Raw genomic sequence first — 18,922 nt, forward strand, 5'->3', positions numbered from 1 at the left:
AAGATTTCCTTAAAGACCTGGAGCCCAAAATAGACAAACCAACCCCAAACTCTCCCAGCCTTTGCAAGTTGGTTCTGTGTTGGGGCACTCCTTCATCACTTAGTGAGGCCATTAACAACTCTGCCATAACTTTTTCTTCTTGTTTGCATGGCGCCCAAAGGTCATTCAGAGGTGAAACTTAAGTTCTTTTCAAGTCTTTTCAGAGCATGAGTCTAGCCCTGAGCATGCAGGTGTCCTACTAGAGTCCCTGGTACACAGGAATTTTAAAAAGCCCCTTTCCCCTCAAATATCTCATTTCTTACCTTCTTTCTTCACAGGTTTTTGATCTGTCTGTTAGTAGCCTCACTGTTTTTCCTTACCTCTCATGGCTATAGCTAGTACATTTGCCTTTAAATACTTTTGGCAAAGGTCACCTGGGAAGTTGTTTCAGTCCTGGGTGAGCTCTAAGGCAGGTGAAACAAAAGCAAGCCCTTTAGTCAATCCCTCAGGGACCCACCAGACAGATTAAAACACACAACCACAATTATTTGAGAATAAGGTCCATATTGCTTCTTCTAGTAGCAGCAACCTGCCCTGGGAATGTAGACTGTCATCTTCATGGCCACTGCTGATCTGGAGAGTGGAGGATGGTACACCGATAAGTTAGAAGTGTTTATGGAATTTCTTTTGAAAATCCTGTAGCTTCTTTCTTCTTCAAGTGTTCCTCTGGTTGTTGTAAATTTTTAAGTAGATTCCAAACTTCTGCAAAAGTTGACTCTGACAGTTTTTGCTACCTTATTTGTTACTTTTGTAGAAGAATGGAGTTTTGGAGTTCCTTCCTCCACCATTTTTGGTGATCTCACTCTTAGCAACATCTTTAAAGTACAGTATATATGCCCCTTGTTCTATTTCAAAACCAGGATGTGACTTTTAACATTATAAAATTTCCTTCTTTATCTTGAAGTCTTTATTCTATTGATATAATGTATTATGTAAATTGATTTTTGGATGTTAAGTCAACCAGTCATTCCTGGAATAAATTCTACTTGATCCTGGTGTATAATTCTTTTTATATGTTTCTGGATTTGGTTTGCCAGTATTTTATTGAAGATATTTACATCTATATTCATAAGAAAAAATATTGGTCTCTAGTTTTCTTGTGAAGTCTTGTCTGGTTTTTGTGTCAGGATAATCTGGCCTCATAGAAAGAGTTGAGAAGTTTTCCCTTCTTTTATAATTTTTGGAAAAGTTTGTAGAGAGTTGGTATTAATTCTTTTTTAAATATTCGGTGGAATTTGATGGTGCAGCCATCTGGGCCTGGACATTTCTTTGTGGGAAAATTTAAAATTACTAGTTCAATGTCTTTACTTGTCATAGGTCTATTCAGATTTTCTATTTCTTTTGGATTTGATTTTGGTAGTTTGGTTAGGAATTTGTCCATTTTATCTGTTATATAATTTGGCATACAGTTGTACTTATGTATTCTCTTATGATCCTCTTTATTTCTATAAGGTCCATAGTAATGACCTCTCTTTTGTTACTAATTTTGGTAATTTGAATGTTTTCTCTTTTTTCTTTGTTAGTCTAGCAAAAGGTCTGTTAATTTTGTTGATATCTGCAAAGAACCAACTTTTCATTTTATTGATATTCTCTATTTTCCTATTCTCTATTTAATTAACTTTCATCCTATTATTTATTTCCTTTCTTCTGCTTGCTTGGTTTTGTTTGCACTTGTTTAAGGAATGTATTTAATGTGTTTTAAGATGCTTGCTCTTTTAATATAATATTAATTAACAGCATGGATGGGTTGATCTGAGTTTAATTTTCTCCTTTGTTACTTGCTACCTTTGTGATTTGGTACAAGTAGTCTCAGAAAAATTGTTATGTAAAATGAAGATGATAATACACATATCACTGGTGGCTGTAGGATTACTTGAGATAACATACTTAAAGTGCTTAGAGGGACCCTACAATTGCTCAATAAATGACAATTAGTAGCTATTAAATATACCACTTAGGATTTTACATTGTTTGTATTTATCTTAGCATAGGTTATTTTTTCACATTTATAAAAAGTATACCCTTCCAGGCTGAGCGCGGTGGCTCACGCCTGTAATCCTAGCACTCTGGAAGACCTAGGTGGGAGGGTCGCATGAGGTCAGACCCCATCTCTACTAAAAATAGAAAAAATTAGCTGGGTGTGGTGTGCAGCTGTAGTCCCAGCTACTAGAGAGGATGAGGCAGGAGGATTGCTTGAGCCCAGGAGTTTGAGGTTGCTGTGAGCTAGGCTGACACCATGGTACTCTAGCCCAGGTAACAGAGTGAGACTTTTGTCTCAAAAAAAAAAAAAAAAAAGGTATGCCCTTCCAACTCCAGATGATCAAAAATTTTCAATTAGTAGAATGTGAAATGAGATTTTAGATCACCAAAGTCTATTCTTGTGAATGTGATAGATAGGCTTTGTTACTGTACTTTATTTTCAAAAAGCATGTTATGGTTTTTATTATGAGAGAGGTAAGTTACTTGGAAAAAGTGTAAACAAATTATTATTTTGGATACATTCTTGGTAAGTAAATGAATAAAAAATTGGTATGCCAATTTTTACCAATAACTCTTGGCTAGATAGCTACCTGATTTGTTTAAAAAATGTTGACTGTTTAAATTTATCATTTATATATTTTGTGGATTATCAGTCTTTGCCATATATATTTGCACTCAGATTTTGGCAATTAACCGTGGAGAAAATTTGAAGATCCTGACAGTTAAGGTCAACATTTCTGATGGAGTGAAGAATGAATTCTGTAGGTGGTGCATCCAAAACAGGTCTGTTTATAGATTTTTACAGAATTTCCTTTCCTTTCTAAAATACCATGCTGATATCTATATGTACTGATATGGGAAGATGTTATTATTTTAAATAAAAGAAAATGATAGAAAATAGTGTTCCTTTTACATTTTTAGAAATAAATGTATAAATGTATAAATGTATGTGTTATATATGTTTAAATAGAAAATATCTGGGAGAGCGCATAAGAAATTATTGGTAGTGATTGTCTCTGAAGAGAGGGACTTTTACTTCAATACTTTTCTATACCATTTGAATCTTTTACAAAGAGCATCTCTTCCCTTGCAAAAAAAAAAACCATTATATTTTATATAGCATATCTGAAATGTTTAGCTCATTAAAGATGATTGAAATAAAAATTTAACTTACAGGATATGATAATACAAGTCTCTAAACATATTATATATGGTTTACCTAAAATATTTTTCACATTAAGGATGATTGAAATAAACATTAAATTTATTAGGTATTTAAAAAAAATTTTTAAACTTAGGTAATTTTTATTATCCTTTTCATTTGTTAAGAGTACCTTTTTAAATAGTGCTACTTGTTTGTATAACCTTTTAAATTTTAGTTTTAACTTTTCAGAGGTATTTGATCCTCACAATAATCTATTTGGTTGGTAGAGCAGATTTTGTAGCCACTATTTAACTAATAAGACAACTGACCCATAGTCACATGTGTAGGAAGTAATATAATACATGACTGAAGGGAATATTGTAATATTACATACATTATATAATTATGATATATACAACATTATGTACTGTATATTACTTCCTACACATGTGATTAGGGGTATGTTACTTAAATGGTGGGTAATATCTTCCTGATAGATTTAAGAGGATTAAGTGATTTTTTTTTTTTTTTGAGACATGGTCTCACTGTCGCCTTGGCTAGAGTGTGGTGGCATCATCATAGCTCACTGCAACCTCAAACTCCAGGCTCAAGTGATCCTTCTGCCTCAGCCTTCCAAGTAGCTGGGACTATAGGCATGTGCCATCATGCCCAGATAGTTTTTGTCATTTTTTATAGAAACGGGGTCTCGCTATTGCTCAGGCTGGTCTCGAACTCCTGGCCTCAAGCAATCCTCCCACCTTGGCCTCCCAAAGTGCTAGGATTATAGACATAAGCCACCTCGCCCAGCCTAACTGGTATTCCATGTAATTGTGTAGCACAATACCTGGTAAAGAGTAAGCCTTTGATGGTATCTGTTATTATAAAGTGGTACGATTATTGTGCTAATTCTCTTTTTAGAGAAGATACAGTAAATAGATCACAGTAAACTGAAGACAACTTCTGGCTTATTTTCCTATAAATATTCATAATACTAAGCATCAGAGTCAGTCCTCAATAGTTAAAGAAGTATTAGTTATGCTTTTAACCTATTTTTGTTATACTAGGTAAATGTCAAGGGATTATTTTTCTTTATGGTGACTTTCTTTGGCTTATCTATATTTTACTCAGTTCTATTCTAATGGAGTAATCAGTGATATTATTTAACCTACAGTATAACATATTACATCACTATGCTATAGTAATATAATTTTTAGTCAGGTTTATAAGTTTTCTTCATATAGGTAATTCTAAAAACTATAAGCTTTTACGGGAACTAAAGGATTATTCTCAGTTCTTTTCTTTTTTTTTTTATTTTTATTTTTATTTTATTTTTTGTTTGTTTTTCAGCTCATTAAGGGGGTACAAAAGATCAGGCTATATACATTGCCCATGCCTCCCCATCCCCCCGAGTCTGAGCTTTAGTTGTGTCCATTCCCTAGACAGTGCACATCACTCTCATCATGTAGGTGTGCACTCCTCCCCTCCCCCCACCCCATCCCCCCCAGTCAGAACTTCAATCGTGTCCATTCTCCAGGCAGTGCGCATCGCACTCATCAAGTAGGTATACACCCATCCCTTCCACCCAGCCCCGACCTCTGTCCGATACCCAATTGGTGTTAATCCCAAATGTGCATTCAGGGAAACCAGTTTGCTGGTGAGTACATGTGGTGCTTGTTTTTCCATTCTTGGGATACTTCACTTCATAGAATGGGTTCCAGCTCACTCCAGGAGAACCAAAGAGATGCCATATCGCCATCATTTCTAATAGCTGAGTAATATTCCATGGTATACATATACCACATTTTGCTAATCCATTCATGAATCGATGGGCATTTGGGTTGTTTCCACATCTTTGCGATTGTGAATTGTGCTGCTATAAACATTCGGGTGCAGATGTCTTTTTTATAGAATGACTTTTGTTCTTCTGGGTAGATGCCCAGTAATGGGATTGCTGGATCGAATGGTAGGTCTACTTGAATCTGTTTAAGGTATCTCCACATTGCTTTCCACAGGGGTTGCACTAGTTTACAGTCCCACCAGCAGTGTATGAGTGTACCTATCTCTCCACACCCACGCCAACATGTATAGTTTTGGGACTTTTTGATAAAGGCCGTTCTCACTGGAGTTAAGTGATATCTCATTGTGGTTTTGATTTGCATTTCCCTGATGATTAGAGATGTTGAACACTTTTTCATAAGTTTGTTAGCCATTTTTATATCTTCTTTTGAAAAATTTCTATTCATGTCCTTTGCCCACTTTTTGATAGGGTTGTTCGATTTTTTCTTACTGATTTTCCTGAGTTCTAAATAGATTCTTGTTATCAGTCCTTTATCTGATGTGTAGTATGCGAAAATTTTTTCCCATTCTGTAGGTTGTCTGTTTACTCTTGTGACTGTTTCTTTGTCTGTGCAGAAGCTTTTTAATTTGATCAGGTCCCATTTATTTAGTTTTGTGGCTGCTGTGATTGCCTTAGGGGTCTTCCTCATAAATTCTTTGCCTAGGCCAATGTCTGTAAGAGTCTTTCCTACGTTTTCTTCTAAAATCCTAATAGTTTCTGACCTAAGGTTTAAGTCTGTTAACCACCGTGATTTGATTTTTGTGAGGGGTGAGAGCTGTGTGTCCTGTTTTAGTCTTCTGCATGTGGATATCCAATGGAAAACCATACCATGCTCATGGATCGGTAGAATCAACATTGTTAAAATGTCTATACTGCCCAAAGTTATCTACAGATTCAATGCAATCCCTATTAAATTACCAACATCTTTTTTCACAGACATAGAAAAAATAATTTTACGCTTTGTATGGAACCAGAGAAGACCCCATTTAGCAAAAGCAATCTTAAACAACAAAAACAAAATGGGAGGTATTAATTTGCCAGACTTCAAACTTTACTACAAGACTGTGGTTCTTAAAACAGCCTGGTACTGGCACAAGTGCAGAGACACAGACCAGTGGAACAGAACAGAAAATCCAAATATAAAACCATCCTCATATAGCCATCTAATCTTTGACAAAGCAGAAAAAAACATACTCTGGGGAAAAGATTCCTTATTTAATAAATGGTGCTGAGTTCTTTTCTTTAAACATATTGGAATGACTCTGGAGATGCTTAGTCAATGAATCTTTTCTTCTTTTTATACTCTCTTTGTTCCTATTTCTTCTACCCTCCTCCCCCACATACTCATCCATTCAGGGTATGTGCTAGATGTTGGAGGTTTGCTTGTAAATTAGACAAATATGCTACTGCCTGTCCTTGGTGATAATGTAGTTTACTGAGAACAACATTGAGAAAATAGTTAAGAATGTGTTGAGTTAGGAAGAAGTGCAATGTACTTGTAAGTGCTTGTATCAGAGAACTCTAGTGTGAGCTCGACAAGTAGGTAGGTCAGAGACAGAACAAGAGGGAAGATAAGTGACATGAAGTGAAGATTGAGATATTGGCATGGGCCAGATCATACCTAGCTTTCTAGGTATGCTAAGGATTTTGTTTTTTATTTTAAGGGTGGTAAGAGCCAATAAAGGTTTTAAACGAGGAGTGTTATGATCAGATTGCATTTTAAGATGATCACTGGCTATAGTGTAAAAAATTATTTGGAAGGAACCAAGAGTAGATGGCGAGCAACAGATGATGGTAGCTTGGACTAGGGTGGTAGTAACAAGAAATAAGTAGACATATTTAGGAGGTAGAGTCTACAGGGGTAAGAACATATATCTGATTAAATGATGGGTGGATTGGTCAGGGAGAAGGGAGGTGAAGCATGACATTTTTATGGCTTGAACAAGATGATGGTACTATTTACTATCATACTATAAATATATAAAGCACTGTATAATTAGGGCAAAGAATGATTTAAATAGAAATCTTATTACCTAACTTAATTAGCATTAACAAGGAGGAATTCAATACTGATGTGTTAATATTAAAAATAGTATTTAGATTCAAATTCAGCAACTGAACAATTCATCATTTGTAATTTTATGATGCTCGTACAAGAGGATAAATATGAGAGGATTTCTAAGCTGGTCAGATGCTGAAATATGTTATGAGAACCCCAATAATCCAAGTTTCTGCATTTGTTCTTTAAATAAAAACATATGTGAGGGAATGATCTCAATAGTTCTCTGTGCATGAGTTGGATTGTATAGTGACCAGAACTTGTCTTATTTGAGCCTGCAGATTTTTGTGTCTTTGACGTGATAAGTAAATTTCTATTCTCTAAAACTGTGCTGCTGTTTTTCATGTAGTAGATTTAAAGGGGACTGTTTCCTGTATCTAATTCTCTTTTAAATGTAGCAAAATGAAAGCTACGTGGAGGGAGCCTATCTTTATCTTACTTGTAAGAAATGGAGAGAGCACATTTCTTTGCCAAAGTGGAGAATATATCTTTGTATATAATGGATGAACAAACATGTCTCTGTCAAAAACATACAGTTTAGTACATGGGTATTTTTAGTGTTTACAGTTTTATCCTGATCCTTGTAAGTGTTTGAGTTTGTGACCTCCACCTTAATTTTGTGCTTTGTTGTGTACATCTTACATAGTTTGTGTTTTGAATTGTGGAATTCGGTTTAAGTGAGGTCCTTCTTAGTTTTCTTAAGAAGTATTTAACTGTTGAATTAGAGGAGGAATCAAGTTTTGAGATGATATCCTGTACAGCAAACCCATTATATTTACTTGAAGTGTGTAGGTACAATAAGCAGTAATGTCTGCGAATTCATTATAATGTTTTAGGTTCCTTAGTGTGGTAGTCCTGTGAATAGATCCCAACAAGCCAGTGAAGGGGCAGAAATTGTTGTTGGGTAAGGAACAAAAAGGAGTTCCTGTAATATAGGAAATGGATATAGCTGTTACATAGCTTTCAGGGTTGGGTCTGATTGAATGGGTATAAAATAATTGAGGCATCCTCAAAAATTAAATAGAACCACAACACTTTGTTTCAGGGAGGAGAGCAGAGCAGTTCAAGCTGAGGGAGAATCTTGAGGTTTAAAGACTACTGGGGCTTTGAGAGGGTATGGGCAGGTAATATTAAGGATTTCTGGCTTTTTGCTGCAAGCAATGGGGGAAACTTTGGCCTAAAGGGAATGATCCTAGCAGCATCAGATATATAAATTAAAGAAAAAATCACTCTGTTAGGGTCTTCCTGACTCTAAGGACTATCTTCCTAGCATATTGTTCTGGGATACAGGACTATATTCTCTCTCCTACCTGGCCAAGCTCCATAGCACTGGGGATAAGACCTTTTATGATCCAACCACTGCCCTATTTTCTAGCCTCACCTCCCCCTCCACTTGATCCTGCCTCTGAGCTTTTACATATGCTATGGTTTTTTCTCAGAGTGCCCTTATTGCTTTGTCTTGCTTGATAAATAAACCACAGTTCATTTTTAAAACTCATCTCAGATGTTTTATATAGGACATTTTTCTTGACAGTGGATTCCCCAAATTAATGTTAATAGCAGCAGGTGTCAGACACCATTATAAGTCAGTTTCATATATTAACTCACAACAACTTAATGAAGTAGATACTATTATTACTTCCATTTTACAGATGTGGAAATAGTAGCACAGACATGGTTAAGTAAATCTGCCAAGAAAAGTAGTAGAGCAGAATTTGAACCAGGGCAATCTGGTCAGATCTTACTTTTAACTAGTGTATTATACTACTACTGCCCCTCCTTTTGAGCTCTCTATGTCTTTGTCTTTTACATATTTCTATTTTTACATTTGTGCTGTACATTTGTTCAAATATTTGTTTAATGGAAAATAGGACTTGCGTGTAATTTATTTTCTATTTCTTTGTACCATTCATTCCTTAAAGTAAAGGTGACGGTAAGGAGTAGCAGGGATTTGGGTGGAAGGGTGTATGTCCTGCCTTAAAACACCTTCATTCGAATTTAAAAACAAAACTATATGTTGCTCAAATAACATCCTTCTAAGGAAGAGATTCACTTAGTTGCTGTTATGTAACCTTTGGGATATCACACTGTAAATGTTTAAATATTTGTTCACTGAAATTTAGTTCATTTCCTAGCCTGAGATAAGTAAGGGAGATGAGAGTACCCTTAAGATATGTTAATGGATTAGTAGAAACTGTTAATATTTTGTTAATGGTTTCTATTTAAGAGCTGTTGAAGGGCAAGGCCAGAGATGCTGTAAATGGATGCAAACACAGAATGGCTAGGGCTAAATTTGTCCTTTTAGCTTGAGCTTTTCTATGTTTTCTCCAGTGTCCACTAATTAGTTCTGTGGCATTTACACTCCTCAGTATGTATGCAGATGCTGCCTGGTAGAGCAGTATGGCTTGAGCAATAGAGTTCAGTTCTACTTAAGAATGGCAAGAAGCAAGGGTGAAAACAGTTTCTCCTTTGCTTTGTCAACTTTAACTGTTAGGAAGAGATAAAGACATGAGAAAAGGATATGGTACTTGTCTTAGCTCAGACTGCTGTAACAAAATACCATAGACTGAGTGGCTTAAACAACAGAAATTTATTTTCTCACAGTTCAGAGGCTGGGTAGTCCAAGATCAAGGTGCCATCCCATTTAGTTCCTGGTGAGGGCTCTCATCCTGGTTTGTAGAGGGCTGCCTTCTTCCTATGTTCTCATATGGTAGAGAGGGAGAGAAAGAGCAAGCTCTCTGGTGCGTCTTCTTATGATGGCACAAAACCTAATTATCTCCCAGAGGACTCATCTCCAGATACCATCACATTGGGGATTAGGGCTTTAACGTGTGAATTTGAGGAGGGACACAATTCAGTCCTAGCAGTACTATAGTAATTTTTTGATGACTTTCTTATATCTTAAGATTTTGACCATTATTTATAACACTTTGGAGAGATGTCAAGAAGAGGAAATTTTTTTCCCTTAAGTTTTTTGTCTGATTATAGTTACCAGGTTTTTAAAAATAAAAACTCCAGATGTCATAGTAATAATTTCCAGACACCATAGCCTCTCCTCACAGATTATGTTACGTTGGCTTCAATAAAGATTTCTTCTCCTTCTCTATTCCATTCCCACTCTTCTAGGAGCCCTTTCACAGTCTCATTATTGTTACAGCAGTTTTAATATGGACTTTTCTTTTTTGCAGATGGAGACCACGTGGCTTTGCAAGGCCAGAGTTAATGAAGATCTTACATAATTCACTGGACGATTCCTTTAAACGCCTTATTTATCCTCTTCTCTGTAGAGAGTTCAGGTATGCATCTTGTCTTGTTCAGTTTTGTGTACTGTTTATTATGTATGGTGCTAGTCCTATTATAACTTGTAGTAAATATTTGTTGATTAATCAATTCAAAGAATTTAGTCAGAATCACAGAGTCAAATTTAAGCTTTGATTTCAATCTGTAGATGCATTCAATTTATTTATTTCTTTATTGTACTATGCATAGCCTACTTCTGCATTTCTTATTCCCATGACTGTCATGGTCATTCATCCACATTTTTCACACCTATTTCACATCTATCTCATCAATCCTACATTGTCAGTTACCAAGTGTTACCTATTTTGCCATATTTTATTATATCTTGAATTTTTCCTCCTCTTTATCTCCATGATTGCTATCTTAATTCAGGACATCATTATTTTTTGTTTGGATTACTGAACTAGGATCATAGATGATTTTGGTTTTTTGTCTTGTCTTTCCAATACATATTCCACATTGCTATTTTAGAATTCTCATCCCATTATTTCATCCTTAAAATCCTTTAGATGGTTTTTTTTTTTTTGTCTCCTGGATAAAATTCATGCTCTTTAGAAGAACATACATGACCCTTTGCGATCTGTTTTTTTCTTTTCTCTACAGGTTTATGTCTTGCTATTTCTTTTTACTTTAGCATATGAAATTACTTGCTTTTTCTAATGAACCATGAGCCCTTACATATGCTGCTTCCATTTTCTGGGGTGTCTTCTCCCTGCCTTGCATTTACTGTCCCTACCTTTGTTTGCATAATTCTATGACTTTTTCTTTTTGGTTTACCTGAGAAGACATCTCTTCTAGAAAGTTTTCCTAGTTTAGCTCTCTCTCCTGTGAGTTCCCATTAGCATAGCACTTATCATTGTTTTAGACTTGTCTGTTTATTTTTCTGCTTTTTCCACCAGACAGTGTTCTTCACGGCAGGCATCTGTCTTTTCAGCTTTGTATCTCTCACACTAATCATGAGACCTTGTGTAAAAGACTGACAACAAATGCCTGCCTAATAAATGAAGTTAAAAGTGAAGATTTAGAAGTACCTGTAATGATACTTTTCATCTTGTTTGACTGAATGCAGGGAGAATGATAGTGAAATGTTAGAGAAGATAAGAGAAAAGCCTTATGAAAATGAATTGAGCCAGAGAAGCAAATATTAGTTAGCTGTGTGCATCTTCATATGTGTAGATAATTCTATATCGACACTGATAACAAAATGTGCTCTGAATAGCTTTTGTAATCTGAATTTTCTTGTGGCCAGTGGCGTGCATTTTTTATTTGGTCTAACAGTAAATACATACTTTTTATAAATTCTTATGAATTTCAGGAGATAGTATGTTGAGAACTTCTGTTAAGTAGATGAATGGTGTAAAACTTGGTTTTTGAATGCCTTTAAGCTCATTATAGACACAGGTTTTTATCATAGTCTTAAAATTAGACCTTTAATAACTTCTCTGGATAAATCTAGGAAGATATTTATATGAGGCATGGTTCTGGACTGGGTACTGGTATCTGTGGTCATGTCACATTACTGTGAAAATGACAAAGGTGTAGATGTGAAGAATAGAGTGAGAAGATGACATAGATATTTATAGGTGAAGGTGTAAAACTAAATATTGTTGTAGAAGACTACTTATGATTCAATGATTTGTCTTTCTAATTTTGTGTTTATAGTTTAATCAGTTGATAAACTTTAATTTGACATCCCATAGGACATCCAAATCTTTATACTCTTCTCTTTCTCACATATACACAGATACACATGGGTTTTATATACAATGAAGAGCAGATAGAGAGGGAGTATGGGTATTACAAACACACAAGGTTTGCTTCAGAATTGTTTGTGATACCATGTATCATTGTTGTGATTAGTGAAAATAAATGCAATATGATTTTTGTGTATAATGTTTTTTCTCTTATTTTGCCATAATAAATGCTCCTGTGAGGAATAACTGTATAACATGAATTCTGCTCCATTTCTGGACAGAAAATTTTGGTGAATGAAAAACTAAGTACTTTTTCTTTTCTTTTATTTCTAAAGAGCCAAACTAACATCAGATGCAGAGAAGGAATCAGTAATGATGTTTGGACGGAACCTTCGTCACCTCCTTTTAACAAGCCCTGTTCCAGGACGCACCTTAATGGGAGTGGATCCTGGTTATAAACACGGTTGCAAATTAGCTATAATTTCTCCTACCAGTAAGTTGTCTTTCAGCTTTTCATGTAAAAGTTGTTCGGTTGGTCATAAGTTTCACTGCATACATTTCATGAGGATTTGGAAATAATGTTAATTTTCAAGGCTTAGAAAATGATTTTCTCACATACAGGAATATTGGGAACCAGAGAATTAAAATTCATATTTCTGTTACTTGTTGATCAAAACCTTCAACATATGACCATCATTTATATCCTTCGTTGTGTCATAATGGAGATATTGAGGATTAACTAGGCTCAGACTTGAACTGTATTAACCCTCCATCAACTTCTATTTATTGTGATGCATTTACATATGATGCATTTTAATTCTGTATATATTTTAAATACCAAAAGACATTTTTACTGTTTTGTCTCATCAATATTTTTTCTTATTTACTCATATATTTACCTTATCCCTTATCTATTACTCTTTATTTCCTTCTGTTTTTCTGTGTTTCTCTTTGAAAAGCATTTTATTTCTGCGCGAAGAACCCTAGGCTATTATTATTATTATTATTATTGTGTTTTTTTCAAGGCAGGGTCTCACTCTGTTGTGCAGGCTATAGTGGAGTGTTGTGATCATAGCTCATTGCAACCTCAAACTCCTGGGCTCAAATGATCCTCCTGCCTCAGCCTCCCAAGTAGCTGGGACTACAGGCATGTGCCACCACATCCAGCTAATTTTTCTATTTTTTGTAAAAACAGGTCTCACTATGTTGCTCAGGCTGGACTTGAACTCCTGGCCTCAAGTGATTCTGCCACCTTGGCCTCCCAAAGTGGTAGATTACAGGAGTGAGTCACTGCACCTGGTTTGTTGCTTAGTTTTACATAAAGCTAAGAGCTTTTCCAGAGCTTTTAGAAGAAGAGGCTGGGTCAGGAAAGGTTTTATAGCTGTTTATCTTTAGAACTTTCCCCTATGTTTTTTCTAAATTATGAAAAAAAAAAAAAAAACCACTACGTGGCTAGAGAGATAGTCTCATAGTTTCTAGAATCTGCTTCTCTGTTGCTTTTCTCTCTTTTCTCTGAGCTTTTTCCTTTGTTCTTACTATCCTTACTTAGCTCAATTTGGGAGTGATTCCCAGATGTTTCTCCTCAGTGTGAGATTTTTGTCTTGAAAGGGATCTTCTGCTAATTGGTTTCAAGAGTTCATAGAGATCATAGAGAGTTTTCCAATTCTTTCTAATTTTTAGTGGACAATCTTTATGCTCTATCTCTCCCAGTTTCATTTAGCTCCTGTTCTCAAACTGACTGTTGTGATTTCCAGGGAAGTACCTTTTTATGTTTTGGGGATTCTCCTGTTGTCAGATCCCTGAGATACTCCATTGCTTCTCTCTGCTTCCTCCCACACGGATGAGGATGCGTGGAGGTCTTTTCAGTGCATGGTTCCCATCTGCTCTGTTTGGGTTTTGTGGGGAATATTTTGTTATCATTGTTATAGTCATGGGTTTTTGTTTTGTTATCTTAATTCTTTTTATGCTATTCATTTTTACAATAAATGGGAAGTAAATTTTATCAATGTTCTTCCTGCATCTAATGAGATGTCATATGGCTTTTTTCCTTCAGTGTGTTACTGTGATGAATTAGATTATTAGATTTTTTTAAGAATGTCAAATCACACTCACTTTCCTTAGATAAACTCAACTTGGCCATGAAACTTTCTTATGGTTATGTTGATGGGTCAGTTTTCAGTTATTGTATTGTATTGCTTATTCAAATGCTTATTCTAAATTCTTTTAAAAAATTTTACATACATACATACACATGAATCCTCAGTCTGTTTTGGTAATATTTTTTTCCAGGAATTTATCCATTTTATCATTTAATCTCAATTAACATAAAGTTGTTTATAATAGTCTTCCTCTATTTTTTTAGTCTTGCTCAATCTCTAGTTATATCTTCATTTCTAATATTAGTGTATTTGTATCTTGTCTTTTTCTTAATTGGTATTGCTAAAAGTATATATTTTTCTTATAAGTGCTTTTTTACTTTAAATTTTGTTGATCCTTTCTGTTGTATTTTTTTCCTTACTTCATTAATTTCTGCTTTTATCATTTCCTACCTTCTGCTTTCTTTGGGATTATTCTGTTGTTCTTTTCCTAACTTCCTAAGTTGGTCTCTTAGTTCATTATTTTTATTCTTTAGGTGGTTACCCTCACATTTTAAAAAATATTTTTAATTAAAAATAAAATATTTTCTCTGTAATGCAATATAGAAAAGCTCATAATTCTTAAATATGGAGCTCAAAGAATTACACAAGGTAAATAAATTTAAACCAAAAAGAAGAAATAGAATAAGACAATAGTGTCTGATGCATAGTAAGTATTCAGTAACTGTTTGCTTTTACTGTTATTAATGCTAGGTGTTAACTGAAAACCATTTCTCTTTTGGGTATTATGGCATATTATCCAGTTAATTGGTTTTGTGTAGCAAAATAGAATCCTTGAGACTTTGTAAGTGACTGTATTTCAGTGTGCTTAGGGACAATCTGATTTAGTGAATATGAAGGATTCAGACAGCATTTTAAAAGATAAGCCAGTCCCTTTTTCTGTCACAACTTGCTTAATCCAATTATTGGTATGTTACATTTTGTAATTTTTTACAGAATGGCTTATGCTTTTCGTTTTTTAAAGGTCAGATACTTCATACGGATGTGGTTTACTTGCATTGTGGACAAGGCTTCCGAGAGGCAGAGAAAATAAAGAGGCTTTTGCTGAATTTCAAGTATGAAAATAAGTAATCTTTTTTGTATTTTAATGGCTCAGCCAGAGATACCTTTGAAGCCCCTAATTTGGAGGGAGGGATTAAGGAAGTGCCTTGGTGAGAGAGAAGGAACCATGTAAAACAGTGCTGTGGCAAACTGCTGGAGAACTCTAGTGTGGAGACTCTGGAGGAATTCTGCTCTTTTCCTCTTCACAAATAAAGGTGGTAATATGGGCAAATGTGAGCATTTCATCATTCTTCTGTTTGGATTCCCTTCTTCCCTCCCTCCCTGTTTTCTCCCTTCCCTCTTCCCTCTTTTCCTCCCTTTCCTTCCTTCTTCTTTTCCTTATGGATCTGAAGAAAGGATGTAGTAGTTAAAAGCTTCAGAAATTGACAATTTATCGTATAATTCAGTCATAATGTCTTTATTATGGCTTAGCAAGCTCCAGAGTTTACTTACTCCTGTCTCATTTTGGTTCCTTCTAGATGGGAAGAAAGCTGACTATTCTTGAGACAGTATGGCAGTAAAATATTTCTCCACTGCCTCCTATAGCTAATGCAGGGACAGTATCTTTTATTCTACCCAAGTCTGTGTTTCCCTTTTCAAACATTGGACAGCTTTCATGGGTATATGAAAGAATAAGAACATCATATAATAGTATTTGTACATTCTGTACATTTTCTCTGGTTGAGTTCAAAGCATGCCTTGAAATTCAGTTTCTCATTCTTTTTCTCCTTTGAAGCTGCAGCACAGTGGTGATTGGAAATGGAACTGCTTGCAGGGAAACGGAAGCTTACTTTGCTGACCTAATAATGAAAAATTACTTTGCACCACTGGATGTTGTTTACTGGTAAGGATGTTAGATATGTTTGTTTTTCTGGAGAATCATGGGAACTTCTAAAGTTCCTTTTTTGATGAATTTCCCCTTCTCTTTTTAGGATATACATCTTGTTTGCCCCCCAAACCACCTCTTGCTGTTCATAAGAGTTTTTCAGGATAATTTAAAGTGTCTGACTCTTGGAGAAATTTGAGACAGGAATGATTAGAGCAGGATAGTGTCCTGAAACCTCTTACAAAAGCAGCACATGAGGACTCACTTTGATGAGATCTTACAGGCTATACATTGTGTGAGAACTCTAGTTAACTATTGAATAATAAGTAGGATGATGTTCCAGGCTAGCAACTATAGATTGTAGATAACTTAGCCTTCTTTTCCCTAAGTTTTGAAACCTATGAATCATTGCCCTTCAAACTGAGAGCCAAGGTAGGTATTATGAATTAAAAAGTATTTCTGATGTTCCTTTCTCATTTGTCCCTTGGTCACAAGCTTTCATTTCATATACGTGTACATATAACTTCTGAATAGGTAGCTTTGGATTAGAATGACCCAATTTCTCTAGTCTTATCCTGCATCTGTAGTAGTTGTTCTTTCATTCACCACTGTTTTCCCACTTTCCCTTTGGCCCTCAAATAGCCAGGTCTACCCTTTCTAAACTGCAGTAGAATATTAAGTCCTAAAGGGTTTAATTCTAGGAGAGAGGATAGTTATAATGGCTGATTTTTAAGGGAGAGTGCTCAAGAGCCATCTCCAACTGCTAGTGAGAAAACTAAGTGTAGTCAACTGTTGAATAGGTGACTGACAGGATCAACAAAACAAAACAAATCAAAAAGTAAAACCTAACACAGGAAGCATTCTAGGATTTGTTTAGGTAGGCCAAAAGGGAAGGGCCAAGTATTGTGGTATTCTGTGTGCCAAGAGTATAATCAAAATAAGTCAGGAAAACAAACCCAGGGTAACCAAAGGGGATTAGGAAAAGATTAGAAAGAAACCATAGATGCCATGGGATCACGGTTCAAGAAACGAGGAGATTGCAAAGTTTGCTTCAGCTTTTTTCCCTTTCCTTCTTCTTGTTATTCAAGTTGGCCTGGGAAATACTGTGGATCTTCCCTATTCTGGGAACTGCAAACATGCACCTAGTCCTTTTGAGAACCTAATATAAGCACCTGACATAGCTGATTCAGTTTATTTCAGGCAACTTCTTTGATTTCTTTTTAACTTGTTCACATTAATTTGATGTAAATATCTTGGGTACATTTTTAGTGATTATAAATACAACTTTCAAATCATAAAAAATATGAAGTAGTGAAGACATCTTGGATTTCGTCTGAATTTGCTTAAGGAATATCCCTTTAATGAAATTTCAGCAGTGTTTAGTATTAAAAAGGATGAACTATAGAGTCAGACAAATCTGGGTCCGTCTTTTGTTTTCATCAAGTTTAGAAGTTAATGCAAGTTTAGAAGAGTTACTTAATCTCTGTTAGCTTCACTTTCCTTCATCTTTAAAATGGGGAAAAGAATACCTACCTCATAGGATTTTTAGGAATTTTAAAAATGACGTAACATATGTTAAGATATAACACTAGAAAAGCTCTAATAAATGATGTAGTATTTTTGTTTATGAATGTTTGTGTTTGCTTATGTACACATTTCATTATAGATGTAATTCACATTTAAAATGTTATTATGAAATCAGAGACAGTGTTTTCTTAGACAAATTAATAACCCTACATAAAGTTCATTTTTTACCTCTATGTAATAGGGATAATAATATTGTGTATCACTCTGGGGTAATTAATATATCTATCTCACTAGTGTAAAATAATAGAATCTGTGTGTATCATGTGGTACCATGAGATGTTCAGTCTTATTACTGGGTATGAATAAGGTGCCATTTTTGTTAAGCCTCATGATAGATGCTATGGTATAATGAAAATTGGTGAGCTCTGGAGACAGACCTGGGTTCATAGCCTACCACCTACTACCTCTGTGATTAGCCATAAATATTTTACCCTCATTTAGCTTTAGCTTTTTCATGTATGGGAATAATACTTACCTGTTTCTATCATTGATCACTGTGAAGATTTGAAATAGAATGTGTTATGTGTCTTCTATTTCTAAGGTTATTTTAATACATATTTTAAGTATGGGCTAATCTTTGAGATGATGTAACTCATAACTGAAGCTCCTATTACATGACATAACTTAGTGTTTGGGGGAGGGAATCTGGTTATTTTGTCTTAGTTGTGATGTTGATAATACGTACTTTCAAAATAAGTTGCAGTTGTCCAAGAAAACACTATTACTTTTTAATTTTTCCATTCCAACCTTTCCTCTTACAAGTATTTTTTCACTTCTGAGATGAATCATTTGCAGAACCATTTATAAACAAGATGACTGTCACCCATGCTTTCGGATTATGTTGCCAGAACACGGACAGATAAACTTTGTTTTTGCTTTTGAGAACATGTGGGTTCTTTGCTCAGTACACAAAGCCTGGCTTTATCATATGCCTGCAGCATTGCCACATAGTACCAAAGTTAGTCTTTCCTTCTAAATTTTATTCCCTGGTGCCTCCTTTGCACTTTTATGAATGAAGTGTCTATTGAGCACCTTCTTCCAGAAGAGCCTGGTTTCATCACAATTAAAGACTTGCTTTGGACGATATCATTTGTGCTACTATAATCATGTGAGGTTTTTGATCTGTCTATATGGTGAATTATAGTAGTCATTTCCTGCAATTGAATCATCTTTGCAGTTCTGTTTTGAACTCCACTTTGCCATAGTGTTTTATTCTTTTAATGTACTTTTAGAATCTGTTTGCTAATATTCTATTATGT

At 35.1% G+C, this 18,922-nt stretch overlaps 1 protein-coding gene across 1 annotated transcript in view; it reads left to right on the forward strand.

Moving 5' to 3' along the window:
* The window catches only part of SRBD1 (S1 RNA binding domain 1), a 197,631-nt gene that overhangs the window by 34,223 nt on the left and 144,486 nt on the right, over nucleotides 1–18,922 (forward strand). The window contains exons 10-14 of the mRNA XM_069494081.1: nucleotides 2,699–2,802; nucleotides 10,248–10,355; nucleotides 12,389–12,546; nucleotides 15,174–15,264; nucleotides 15,987–16,094. Of these exons, the coding sequence (XP_069350182.1) occupies nucleotides 2,699–2,802; nucleotides 10,248–10,355; nucleotides 12,389–12,546; nucleotides 15,174–15,264; nucleotides 15,987–16,094 (569 nt within the window). The remainder of the gene's footprint in view (nucleotides 1–2,698; nucleotides 2,803–10,247; nucleotides 10,356–12,388; nucleotides 12,547–15,173; nucleotides 15,265–15,986; nucleotides 16,095–18,922) is intronic.

The sequence above is a fragment of the Eulemur rufifrons genome, chromosome 19 (assembly GCF_041146395.1).
Source record: "Eulemur rufifrons isolate Redbay chromosome 19, OSU_ERuf_1, whole genome shotgun sequence".
Taxonomy (NCBI): domain Eukaryota; kingdom Metazoa; phylum Chordata; class Mammalia; order Primates; family Lemuridae; genus Eulemur; species Eulemur rufifrons.